At 41.1% G+C, this 13,852-nt stretch overlaps 1 protein-coding gene across 1 annotated transcript; it reads left to right on the top strand.

Moving 5' to 3' along the window:
• Positions 1-2,257: 2,257 nt before the first annotated feature.
• cdt1 (chromatin licensing and DNA replication factor 1) lies at positions 2,258-13,549 on the top strand. The gene is made up of 10 exons (XM_023262815.3): positions 2,258-2,840; positions 8,185-8,340; positions 8,502-8,803; positions 8,914-9,108; positions 9,873-10,018; positions 10,207-10,307; positions 10,469-10,657; positions 11,285-11,458; positions 11,611-11,812; positions 11,983-13,549. The coding sequence occupies exons 1-10, from the start codon at positions 2,403-2,405 to the stop codon at positions 12,144-12,146; spliced, it is 2,067 nt and encodes a 688-aa protein (XP_023118583.2). The 5' UTR covers positions 2,258-2,402; the 3' UTR covers positions 12,147-13,549.
• Positions 13,550-13,852: the final 303 nt, after the last annotated feature.

Genomic DNA, 13,852 nt, shown 5'->3' with positions numbered 1-13,852 from the left:
GGACTCTTGCTGTATGGAGTTTGCATGTTCTCATTGTGCATGCGTGGGTTTTCTCTGAGTTCTCCAGCTTCCTCCCACAGTCCAAAAACATGCTGAGGTTAGTTGGTGATTCTAAATTGTTCGTAGGTGTAAATGTGAGTGTGATTGTTTGTCTCTATGTGTAGCCCTGTGATAGACTGTTACCTGTCCAGGGTGTCCCCTGCCTTCACCCTAAGTCAGCTGGGATAGACTCCAGCTCCTCCACGACCCTAATGAGGATTAATCACTGTATAGATAACAAATGGATGAACTCTGAAAATATAAACTCTTTTCAATGAGAACGTCATTTGGCCTGTATACAGATAGGATGGACTCAATACTCGAAAAACTCAGTGGTGTTTAAAAAAAGGAAATAACTAAGGGCAGATTTTTTAAAAAAGCAATCTCTTAATGATAGTTTGTTGTTAGTGAACAAAATCAGAGGAGCTTTGTCTCTGTGCCATTGACCATGATATGTAGCATGATACCCGATTGTAATTGTTAAAAATAGTAAATCCTTTCTTTACTTTTCATTCCTCAAATTTCAATCAAGAGTTATTATACCAGCAGAGAATGACAGCAATACTGAGAAAAGCAACTTAGGAACTTAAGTGAAAACTAGACCAGGTCTATTAAAATATAATGGCATCAACATTTGATATCAGATTTTCAGCACCAGAGGCCGATGTATTTAATAGAATCGTATATATGGAAAGTCAGGTCTCAATCTGCAGAAAATGGTTCATGTCTTCTTGACATCAGGTTTAAATGACAGTATTTTCCAGGGGTCACGTCTCTTTTTTATGTCACCAGATAGAAACATTTGAAGCCGTTTGGTAAATGGCATTGGTATTTTGGGCTCTCTTACTCTGGGACAGTGAGAGAAGAATGAGTCAGTATCACCATACAAACATGATTGATCGAAGAAATCACCATGCTTGTAACAAATGTATTTATTAGCTTTTATTTAATTTAATGTGTGAAACTACTGTAACTGTTCCTTTTAGCTTTCATCTTCTACTGCCATCTATCAGCCTGGAGTGTGAACCAGAAGTTTGGCAGTGTAGGATCGTGTGTTCGTTATTTGAGACAGAAGACAAACTACTTCTCTCAAATTAAGCTGTTTATTTTCTAATATGAGTGTCTCAAACAATCTTGTACAAGGACCTCTTCTGTTTGGAACAGCTTCCCAGAAAAGGATGAAATCTGAATATGAACATAACATTTTCTTCTATATGGAGCAATGTGATTGGCCATTTGACATATACATATAATTCAAATATTGAAATGAATGGCTAAGAGGTGGGGATGAACCATGGTTTAGACTCAGTTCTCCCTATGGTTGGTGCACAGATATGTCCATATCTCTTGGCACATGATCCATCCATTCTCCAAGAGTTGCCCCCTGTGAAAAGAACCCTCCTTTCCAACACTTCCCGCGCTCTACCTGTCATTTCTTCTCCTTTGTTAGCTGTGATGTGATGCAGCTACTGGTGGTGTCCCATAGGAAGATTGTGATGGTTTCCCACCTTAAATAAACAGTTTCAGTGCAGCTTGCTGTTACCTTATAAGGGAATAGGAGTATACCATGAGGCATAGCAAAACCTCTGTGTGTCTTTGGAATGTGTATGTGTAGAACCACTCCATGTTGTGGTTTGTGTGTGTGTGCGAACAGCTAGGGTTAATACCTGAATGCATATCTCTCCCTTGAAAGATCAAGCACAACCCATGCATTAATTGCACAATAAATGGTTATTAATATCAATATTGTAATACTCAGATGTGATACCAATTTCAGTGTTAGGCTAGCAGTGCCTTTAAAAAATAATAAATCCTAACAGCAGACGAAAAAAAGACTTTTAAAAAAACATTAAAGAACAACACAAAAAGAACATTATATCCTTCAGTTTCCCTCACGAACTGTATTGGACGGCTGTAAGTGATGCCTATGGTGATACTCGAACAGCGTTGTTGAACGACATTGTATTTAAATAAGTTTCTCTGGTTCGACGTCACTTCCTCCCTCTTTATATTCTTTTTTTTTACAAATGAACAAATTTTTACTCTACAAATTATTCTTAGATAAAAAAAGAACAGCGAAGTTTCATAAACAAACCACAATTACAAATATTTCAGTTTTGTTCTTTCAGTCTTCTTAAGGCCGGTATCCTTCTCTGTTCTTTATTTTAGCACCTCCCATCCTATTGTGGACATAGACCGGACGAGGCGTGGCCTGGTTGATTCCGCGCGAAAATTCTTCTTCCTGTGAGGAGCGAATATTTCCGCAGTGTTTGTTGATGGACCTTATCTTTACCTTCCTGATTTCATAGAACAACCGTGCAGTTTTTCGCTTTGCCCGTTTTGCGTGTGTGTCCCGGAGCAACATGTCTCAGGCTCGGGTTACTGATTTCTTTCCTCATAGCAAGAAAGGCACCGTCGCTCCGGCCAAGTCAGCCCCGCAGCACTGCGGAGCCTCTCGGACCAGCACGAGATCAAAGTCCTCTAAAAACAAAGACGCTTTTCTGTGCCCGTCTTCTGTCCGTGAGGAGTTTGTCCGAGTTATCGACGAGGTAGTGAGGCTGAACGACGGCCAATCTGCTGCTAGCAACACCGCAAAACAACATCCCTGCAGTCCTCGGACACCGAAGCGGACGTCGGCTGATGCGGCGCTTCAAGCCGAGGCAGCGGTCACCAGCGGGCACAGCGCGGCCAAGAAGAGACGACAGACGGAGGCTGCGGGACAAACTACAACCAGTGTTTCGGACAAAGGACAGAAAAGGTCTGCAAGGAAGAAACTCATCCTGCCCGAAGAGACAGCACAGGTAATGATGATTCAGTTCTGTTCAAATCAGTGAGCTTTTGACCTCGATCTTTGAGAGAAATGTTTTCTATTCACATTTGCTTTTCTCAGCTCCATGCGGTTCCAAACTGGTGGGTACTCAGCTGATTATTGACCGGCCTGTATGTAGTAGTGTGACTATTGTGCCACGAACAGTAGGCGGACATATCGCATGTTTTTCTTGAACTTCATTGCTGTGTGGTAATCAAAAACCTCCAAAATCCAGCAGCAGCCCTTTTAAATTACAAGTCTTTCAATGACCTAGAGTTTCCTCTACAGCAAGGAGCAGATCAGAAACTTTTCATAGAGGTGGCAAGATGGGGACACTGGAAATGTGGGGGTGGGGTGGCAGACCAAAACAAAAGACACAGCTGATTGTCTCAAATTCTATTGTGCTAGCTGGAAACGATGTCAGTATGGAAATTAGGAAATCTTAAATACTCAGCGCCTGATTAATGTGTTGTCTGTGGCTTTAACACAGAACTTACTTTTATCCTTTGTAAGCTGCAAGCCTGTCTACTGACCAACCTAATTAATGGTGATTACTATAATATAATCATCTGTAACTGAATAACACCTAAGGTATCATTACTTAGCGCTCACACAGTGATGATGTAAATATTAACCCGAAGAAGAATAACCTTACTTAACCATAGTAGGGATTCACTTACATTTTACTGAAACAAATTTGGACATCTTCTCACACTTCATCACAGCAACTGAATTTACAAGAACTTAAAGTTCTGGCAGACAAAACGCAGGAAGGGCATGAAACAACCATTAATTATCATTTCTAGCTGCACTTTCATATAAGTGTGAGTCACTTGACAGTAGAGCTTTGTAGAACCTAGGTAAATATTTTTTTACATTTACCAATCAGCCTACTTTAAAGTTCTGAAAAGTATATACTGCTAAAACTATAAGGTGTTTTTTGCAGGTATTCTACCACATTATTCAATTTTATTTATATAGCACCAATTACAGTCAAATTGTCTCGAGACGCTTTACAGAACCCATATGTCTGACACCCAGAGCAAGCCAAAAGGCGACAGTGGCAAGGAAAACACCCTTTTAACAGGGAAAAAAACCTTGAGCAGAACCCGGCTCTTATGTGGGCGGACCCATCTGCCTGCTGGCCGGGCGGGTTGAGAGGGACAGAAGAGGTAGAGGTAGAGGGTTACAGGTAGAGGGTTAGAGATAGAGGTAGAGGGATAGAGATCGAGAGGTGGGGGGGGACACAAGGACCATAAAACACACAGTTTAATACATGCATGATAAGACAAATGATACATGCAAAGTACAACTAACATGGAAACTGATTATAGTTTACTGCTATGGTGTATGGCTCTGGCATTAAATATACTACATATATAGCTGGTGGTAAATTCAAAAATATGTAGATGAGCAAATCAAATATAGGAAGGGCAATGCAGAGTAGATTGGTGGAAATGGGCGGCTGGAAGCAGTGGGCTGGAGGAAGGTCAGCAGCAGCATCCCACAGATGGAGATTAGGCCAATTGGTGGGAGAACAACCACACATCTGAAGCATCCAGCTCTGGGACCAGGGACACTCGGAGAAAGGACACAGGGAGAAACAGAGTGAGTGTAATGCAATAATGGTATATATAGTAAATACTAAGTAGTTAGAGAAGGGCTCAGTGCATCCAGAGAGGTTCCCCAGCAGCCTAGGCCTATAGCAGCAGAACTAGGAGCAAACTAAAGGATGTCAAGGGGGGAAGTCAGTTTTGCAAATGACCAGCTGACCCCGTCAGGGTCCCCCAGTCAGCCCTAACTATAAGCTTTGTCAAAAAGGAAGGTTTTAAGCCTGCTCTTAAAAATAGAGAGGGTGTCCGCCTCCCGAACCCAAACTGGGAGCTGGTTCCACAGGAGAGGAGCCTGATAACTGAAGGCTCTGCCTCCCATTCTACTTTTAGAGATTCTAGGAACAACAAGTAAGCCTGCAGTCTGAGAGCGAAGAGTTCTGCTAGGATAATATCGTACTATCAGGTCTTTAAGATATGATGGAGATTGGTTGTTAAGAGCTTTATATGTCAGAAGAAGGATTTTGAATTCTAGTCTAGATTTAACAGGAAGCCAATGAAGAGAAACCAGTATAGGAGAAATATGATCTCTCTTGCTAACTCCCGTCAGTACTCTGGCTGCAGCGTTTTGGATCAGCTGTAGATATTTCAGAGAGCTATTGGGACAACCTGATAATAAGGAATTACAGTAGTCAAGCCTAGAAGTAACAAATGCATGGACTAGTTTTTCTGCATCACTCTGAGACAGGATGTTCCTGATTTTCACAATATTTCTCAGGTGGAAAAAGGAAGTCCTACAGATTTGTTTTATGTGTGAGTTAAAGGACATGTCCTGGTCAAAGATAACACCGAGGTTCCTCACAGTAGTACTGGAGGCCAATGTAATGCCATCCAGAGTAACTATATGCTTTGAAAGCAATTCTCTAAGAGTCAAATACATTTATCCTATAACTGTGTTGCTACAGCATGCATCTTAAAAATGTATACTTTCCAAACTGCTGATATACTTTGGTTTTCTTATTTAAAAGTTTTACATTTTAAAGACACTAATCATCTGATATGCACAGATGAATACAGATACAGTTGACAGGCTGTGATTTATTTGAGGGGAACATTTTACCATAGAATATCTACACATTTCTGATTTTAATGTTGATACCTGCATAATGTTGTGTGATAATTTATCAAGATACAAAAATTTATGGAGCAGGAACGTGTATTTTCATGATAGCCATTGCTGAGCTAACCTTTGCCATAATTTGTCTTGTTACTTTAGTGATTCTGTAGTGCATTGAATTTGAGACTGATGCAAAAATGCTGCAGTGATAGAAAAAACATCATGTTAGGGATAATTTATAATTCTAAGTAATTAATAAACTTATAGCTGTGTTGTGTTAAGTTGGGCTTCACGGTGGCTCGGTGGTTAGCACTGTTGCTTCACAGCTAGAAGATCCCCGGTTCACATCCCAGCCTGAGCCTGGGATCTTTCTGCGTGGAGTTTGCATGTTCTCTCTATGCGTGCGTGGTTTTCTCCAGGTACTCTGGCTTCCTCCCACAGTCCAAAAACATGCTGAGGTTAATTTAATTAAATTGTCCATAGGTGTGAATGTGTGTGATTGTTTGCCTCTATATGTATCCCTGTGATAGACTGGTGACCTGTCCAGGGTGTCCTCTGCCTCCACCCTCAATCAGCTGGGATAGACTCCAGCCTCCTCGCAACCCTAATGTGGATTAAGTGGTGTGTAAATAGTGGATAGATGTGTTAAGCTGTGTGCATCAAAGTTGCACCTCTTTTACTTCAGAGACATTAATTTTCATTCTCCCGTTTGATGCTACACATATTTAATAAACTCCAAGTAAAGACTCCTACTAACAACTGGAAGCAACAAAATGAACATCAGCTCCTGTTACCACTGAGGCATCTATGTGTGTGCGCCACCTTCAAGTAAAGACACACAAGGTCAGCTCAGGTTTGATCTGGGCCAAGAGTAGCCAAAGAGACTTCCAGAGTTACCGTGCATTATAGGCAGCGTTCCATCCATGCATCCATTATCTATACACCACTTAATCCTCATTAGGGTTATGGTGGGCTGGGGTCTACCCCAGCAGAGACAAACAAGCACACTCACATTCACACCTACAGACAATTTACACTTACCAATTAACCTGAACACGTTTTTGAACTGTGGGAGGAAGCCGGAGAATCTGGAGAAATCCAGAGAGAACAAACAAACTCCATGCAGAAAGATCCCAGGCCAAAGCCGGGACACAAATCGGTTATCTTCTAGGCGAGCTGACGGTGCTAACCACTGAGCCACTGTGCAGCATACTACATTTGACATGCTATGCATTGGAACATGCTAGATCTTTTTCTGACATGCTATAGAGTAGAGGTCGACCGATATGGGATTTTTCAACGGCCGATGCCGATACAGATTTTTTTAAAAATTTTCCGCCGATGGCCGATATCTAAAGCCGATTTTTAAGGCCGATATCCTTTTTTTTTACGATTACAAAAGGCAATTAAACACTAAAAGTATATACATGTATATATTACAAATTAAATACACTAGTAGAACTCTAACATTTATTGAACACAAAAAGTGAAAAAGTACAATAACATAAAAAAAATACTTTAAGTTACAAAAAATACAATTAAAAAGTAACCTGAAAGTGGCTAGGGTTAGGCTTGTTGTTGCCTGGCTCACTTGCTCCGCTCTCTGAGTGCCGGGGGTCCTTCTAAGGGAAAAGCGGTCGCGGCAGCTGCCCGTACGGGTGCCTGATCACAAATCGGCTTTTTATTTGTAAATATCGGCTTATGGCCGATATTGAAAGAAGTCCATATATCGGCCCAAAATATTGGCCGGCCGATATATCGGTCTACCTCTACTATAGAGTTTAGTTGTACAGATAGTGTTGGTCCAAATACTTGCAGCCTGCTCACAGATACAGACTCTCCACTAATCCAGATTCCTTGCAACTGTTGAACCTAGCAGCTTTGTTTGTTTGTATCCTAATGTAGGTACAGAAGGGTGTCAAAAGTTTAACAGAATTGCAGTTTTATAACTGGCCATATGATTGCTCTTTGCAACAGTTTATGACTATGTGAAGCCATAGGCTGACCATAGGCCAGCTGTCCATCACATTTCCCTTCTGTAGGCAGCTGCAGGCACACAGCTATTATCTTTTCTTGTTAGAGTCTGTTATTAATGCATTGTAGGTCAGTAGCTGCATATTGTGTGTATTCTTGGCAGTAGTTTGGATGTGCAGAGTACATATTTGCTGCAGTCATTGTGCAGACACACATTTTGGACTTGATGGGTTAATGAAATGTACGTCATGCAAACCTTCATGATCTTACAGGTTTTGAGATATTAGTGACTTTATGTAGTCCTACACCCATTATAACAACAATTATATGACTGTGCTTTCCATATCTGTCCCTGTGCAATTTTGCTAGAGAGTATAATCAAGGCTTTAGTCGCATGCCTCACATAGCCCTTCTATTTGTAGGGTTACACACTGCAGTCACCGAGTATACCGTTGCTTTTTTGTGTGTGTGAATGTAAATTACCTGGCCATAACAAGACTCTGAGCATTCGAAAAGGGCACTAAGTGCACCTGTGTTTTCCCCAGACTTTGTTTGTTTTTCAATGCTTGTCTGCTTTCTAACAAAATGGCAACAATAAAACACAGGTTTTGGCTTCCAGCAGGGTCACTTTGTGAATGTAGAAAAACTCCTGACAATTAAGTTTGAGGTAAATCTATTCTGACGTGCCTCTCCAGGCTGGACTCCACCTCGTTCCCAGTGAGACGATCCTGCAGCCCTTGGCTCCATCCATCTCCATTAGTGGACAGACTGCTGAAAACCAAGCTAAGCTACGACCAGATAGCTCTCTGCAGAGGAGTCAAGAGGAGAACCCTGCAGGACAAACCAAGAAGGTAACACTGCAGGGCAGGGTATACAGTTCTACAGAAAATACAAAATACAAGCCAGCATTAGCAACATTTTGAACATATGATGCAACTCTGTGACACTGAGATATGTCTGAAGTGGCTGTGAAATGTCAACATATTGATGGCCTAATAATTTTAATTAACAGGCTCTGTGTAAAGAGGATCTTGCCTCTCTCAAGTCTCGCCTCCAGAGGATCAGGAAAGTTGCAAAGGAAAGCACCAGTTCTTCTTCCTTGGCCTCAGTTTCCACAGCTTCCTCTTCAGCTTGTGTAGCACCTAATGATACTACCCCCCCTGTTCACAAGACCGCCACTTCCCCCACCTCTGATACCAAGGCTCTCAAGTTAACTGTAGCGCATGCCAAAGAGCTTGCAGCTAAAGCTCAGAGGAGGAGGGAAGAGAGAGAGACTCAAGAGGGAAAACAGACTGAGACACAAACTCAGGACAGGTGAGCTCATTCATATGTTCACAGAACCAGAAACTTTCTGTGCTTTTTTCCTAACATGAGATCCTGTTTATTCAATCCAATTAAAAAGTTTATTTCTCTCTATTGTCCAGCACTGAACAACCAGCATATCAGCGGTACCACACCCTAGCCCAGGGTGCCCTCCCAGGCCTCTCACTGCCTTACCAATACAAGTTGCTGGCTGAGATGTTCAGGAGTATGGACACTGTGGTGGCCATGCTGCACAACCGCCGTGAGACGCCCACTTTCACCAAGATCAAGCAAGGAGTTCAGGACATGATGCATAAGTAGGTGGTGGGCGACATGAGTTGACATGAGACAAATAATGCTTGAATGAAATGCAATCATATGATCCTATTTGATTTTCCTGGTTGAGAATAATGTCTACTTTCGAAACAAAACATGATGCAGGTTTTGGTTGCTGGAATGGGTTTACACTTGAGCCTTGATTGTACTCCCATGCAATAACTGCAGACACCACAAAAGTGTTGTTATTGCTGTTAATCAACTTATCTAGTCAGTAATGTCTGTTCATTCCATACTGCACAATATGTCCACTCTGTTCGATCTGCAGAACTGCTTGGTCTTTAAGAAAAGACTAAAAACCCAGCTCTTCATTGAACACCTTTGCACTTGACAGACTACAAAAAATAAAATAAATCCTATTATGTCTGCACTGCCTGTAGACACCTATAATCACATTTCAACTTGTTTTATGGCTCTTATCCAGGTTGTTTTCTCCTGGCTAGATCCTTGCTTGTGTTGTATCTACTCTCAAATGTTCGTCACTTTGGGTAAAAATGTCTACTAAATGAAACTGTAGAATTGTAGAGCATTGCAACATTAGTGGGTGGTAAGCATCGAAGTAACAGCCACATTAATGCCAGGACCCAAAGTTTCCCAGCAGAAAATTTTATTTTTGTATCTTATTTGTCATCACTTGTAGAACACATTTAGCTTTTTCTGCATTTTAATAAAATCCTGGAGTTTGGGACTGACTGTCACGCTGCAGATGCTAATAATTGTCTGTTTTTTTTATGTCCTATTTGAGGCGGTTTGAGGAGAGTCACATGGGTCAGATAAAGACTGTGTTCCCTGAGGCGTATTCGTTCAGACAGGAGAAGAACATCCCATCGTTCAACAGCAGCATAAAGAAGGGCAGTTACCAGCTCACTGTGGAGCCAATCATTCCCTCCGGTTAGAACACACTTCTCGTTTTTTTTTTTTAAAGATGTAATTTCTTCTGTTCAAAATACTACACTTAAACTTCTGTAAACATTTAGTATCAGTTCACCTTTTATTAACCACTTTTTTTCTAAATGGAATATTCATAAACTGTGAAAATGATTGCATGTCCATTAATATTGTGTCCACTGTCTTTTCAGGTCAGAATGAAGCCGAACATGTACTCTCAGCCTCGCGTCTCCTGGAGAGAAAACAGATCTTCCACCAAAACCTGATTTCCATTGTCAAACACCACCACAAAGTTAGTATTTATGCTACTAAGTACCTTCAAAAACAGCACACTCCCAAATTTTAAAATAAAAATCCTTATGTGGTATAAGCTGACATGGTTGTGTCCACTGAAAAGTGTTTTGTTGCAGAGAAATCTTTCAAATTCATTTTATACCACCTGTCTGTTTGCAGGCCTTCCTGTCCTCACTGGTTCCTCCAGTTTCTGTTCCAGAAGACAAACTGACTCGCTGGCACCCTCGCTTTAATGTGGACACTGTGCCAGCTGTCCAGACGAGCCCACTGCCTCAGGTTCCTCACACCGACAAACTGGTCACGGCTCAGGAGGTGCTAGACAAGGCCTGCTCTTTTATCACACCCAAGGTGCTGTATCAGTTTTAAAGTGGTTTCTTGGAAGTAATTCTGAAATTGTTGTCAGATTTATTGGACAATATCAGTATCATTGTAATAAAGGAAGAAACAAGAAAAGCATTCAGAGAAGGCAGTACTCCTCCAAGGCTGCTCAGTCGTTGTATAATTTCCGACGGATAAGGCCGCAGCAGTGGATTTGTAGTAGGATTGCAATCTTGTGATCGTCAGCAGGCAGCGTTCACTTGTTGTCATATTTACAGTGACGGCGTGCCACTATCTCGCAATGATGCAGACATCTTTAACAAATCCATGGATCCATACTATAAGCCGCATCACTGCCAAAATGTAATCATTTGGTCTTTGTGTCATTTCTGACCTTCCCTGAAAATTTCATTCAAATCCGTTAGTCCGTTTTGGAGAAATGTTGCTAACAGACAGACAAACGTATGCCACAATTGTCAGTTTCTCTCCCATTAACACTCAGAGGTTCAGGTATCAGCAAAATCTTCTCATTGTATTTTTTTTGTTTGCCAAATGTATCATTTCTAAGCAATGTTTATTCAGCATATTAATCCAATATAAGCACTGTCATCATTGCTCTTTCGAAATTATATAGAATTTCTCTTTTACTGTCTGCAGATGGAGAAGGCTCTGGTTTCGCTGGCTCTGAAGACAGAAGACAAAGCTACAGAGAGTAATGAGCCAAAGCTTCCACAGCAACCAGCAGCCATTCAGATATCAAATCCATCAAATGCTCCTGCAGCTCAGGTCCCAGTTGCTCTGAAAGGGGTGTCCCAGTCGCTGCTGGACAGGGTAGGTACACCAGGGACAGGGTTCTTTAAGTGGGGAGTCACTGGTGCTGGGTTGGGCAACATGGACTTGATTGTGCCATAAGAAAATGATGAGCACACCATATTGTGATTTATCATATTGTTGGGTTTTTTTTTTGTTGTTTTTTTTTTAAGATTCGGGCAAAGGAGGCCCAGAAGCTCCAGGCAGTCATGACTCGAAATCCTATCCAGGAGGAGCGCCTATTGATGATGTCACGGCTCGGGGAGCTGGCAAGGATTCTCCGCAATGTATTTGTTGCAGAGAAAAAAGCTGCTTTAATAATGGAAGTGGCCTGTAACAGGATGGTAGCCAGCTACAGATCTACTCTCAGCACAGGTTGGTGCAAACAGAAAAGGAGAAATAAATGTGCACGGATAGTCAACCTCTTTAAAATCTTTTAATAGTATTTGTTACTGCTTCATGTCTATTTGGGCAAGTAGAAAAAGCATTCATTTGTAGGAGGATTTTGTTCACAATGTAACTGATTGATCCTCTCGAATCAACAGGTGAAATGGAGAAACACATCCGTCTGCTGGCAGAAGTGGCTGCTGACTGGCTGACTATTCATCCAATCAGGAAGGACTTCTACTTGAAGCTGAACAAGAACATGGAGCTCAGCATTGTTCTGGACAAACTGAGCCGCAGACTTCGAGAGGAAGAGAGACTCTGAGAGACTTTTCATTCCCATTGAAATGACAGAATGATGACTGAGGTGGTCTTTCACTGAGTGCGCTCAGGTACCTGCTGGCTAGTTGTTGAAGCGCCGTATTTTTTTGAAAACACAACTGCTTTGTTAGCAGGGTTGTGTGGTGTGCCCCTCTTGTGATAATAGTTCAGGTATTCTTCCTGTGTTAGCAGGTTGTTTTAATTATTCCACTGTTGATGTTCTTTTTTTTTAAACATCCATGAAGGTTTAATATTTGTCTACTGAGTACCAGTCTTTTAGGGATCAGTTTTCTACAATGTAGAACTCATGAGTGTTTACATTTTAAGTATTACTGTTTGATAATGTTTAAGAAATACAAGTATTTAACGGAGCACCACTGTCTCCAATTTCCTATACTGTGAATGCAGTTCGTTAAATATAACGCTAGATAATTTGAGTGACTTGTGTGAAGAGTTCTTCTTTGACAGTGGGATGCCATAAATTCAAGACCTTGTCAGGAGTCAATTCTATGCTATCATGAAAGCTCTTTCTGTTGTGCTGATAGAAGTCAGTGAAAATAAAATTCTACTCACCTGTCAGCACCTGTTGAGACTGTCAAATCACTGCAACACTTTGTAACGTCACAGGTGAAAAACACTCTCCTTCATCCTTCACGTGCATTTGGAGGTGAGATCATTGAGGTAAAGATGCTTTTCCATGGTTTTGACATTTGTCCTGTAAGCAAATGTAACTGTACTCCATGTCTCAACAGCTTCACTGGTAAAACAAATGAACTGATCTTATTCATTAAGCTGTCTGTATAGCAACAACATTTGAAGAGGATTCAACGTTAACTTCTTGCAAATGGCAACGACGATCCATTGACACACATTGGCACTGACGAACATTAAACTAAGTCACAGCATCTTTGGATGAGCTTATCTGCAGGTCTTGTCTTAAGGCAAAACATTGTTAGTTAAATAAGTTGCACATTTTATAATACAAGAAATGTAGACATGCAGAATTACAGAGCAGTTTTATACAATTAGATAAACATCCTGCTGTTGTGGCAGCAGTATTAACTATGCATTGGTTTGCAAAATTATCGTGATGAAAAAGATACTGTTGTTGTGCAGCAGCTGGAGGCAGGCAGCTAGAGGTGGTTGTAGCTCGAGCTAAAAGCCACAGTTAAGGTGAAATCAGCACATGTTCCTGCTACCCAACCAAAAAAAAAAAGATCGAACAGAAAGGATGTGCTAGGTGCACTCTGTCTATCAAAGAAATGAGGTGTGAGTGTGAGTGATTCAGGCAGTCTGAGCTTTGTTTTAGAGATGACATTGTTTGACATTGAGAATATTATTGAACTCCATGTACATTTGAACTTGTTACCATCTCTAACCCTAAAAAATAAACAATTTACAACTTAACATTTGTCTTTCTGTTAATGATCTAGTATGAAGTAATATAAAAGATCTGAGTAATAGAATTTACTACTTATTTAACAGCATACCTGTTTATTCAGGCCTTTGTCGCATTTTTTATTCCAACTCCTGGTAGCTCTCTTTTTCCACCACACTTGTCTTTGCATCCCTGCATATAACAAAAGTAAGGGCTGCGTTAATTAACTAACCCAGTGTGCAATCTTGACAGTAATAGCTTAACAAGAGAAAGAAGGAGGAAAAAGGTGCCATGAGTGGTAGCGGGTCTAGTCTTGTCATGCAGAAACATGG

The sequence above is a fragment of the Amphiprion ocellaris genome, chromosome 16 (assembly GCF_022539595.1).
Source record: "Amphiprion ocellaris isolate individual 3 ecotype Okinawa chromosome 16, ASM2253959v1, whole genome shotgun sequence".
NCBI lineage: Eukaryota > Metazoa > Chordata > Actinopteri > Pomacentridae > Amphiprion > Amphiprion ocellaris.
The sequence above is the reverse complement of the archived record's forward strand: the minus strand, read 5'-3'. Positions and strand labels throughout refer to the sequence as shown.

What these genes read in the sequence shown, in the direction of transcription:
- cdt1 (XM_023262815.3), top strand. Translation starts at nt 2,403, where the DNA reads ATGTCTCAGGCTCGGGTTACTGATTTCTTTCCTCATAGCAAGAAAGGC. An exon ending in GTTCAGGACATGATGCATAA is followed by an intron (nt 9,109 to 9,872) that starts GTAGGTGGTGGG and finishes GTCCTATTTGAG; the next exon opens with GCGGTTTGAGGAGAGTCACA. An exon ending in TTGTCAAACACCACCACAAA is followed by an intron (nt 10,308 to 10,468) that starts GTTAGTATTTAT and finishes GTCTGTTTGCAG; the next exon opens with GCCTTCCTGTCCTCACTGGT.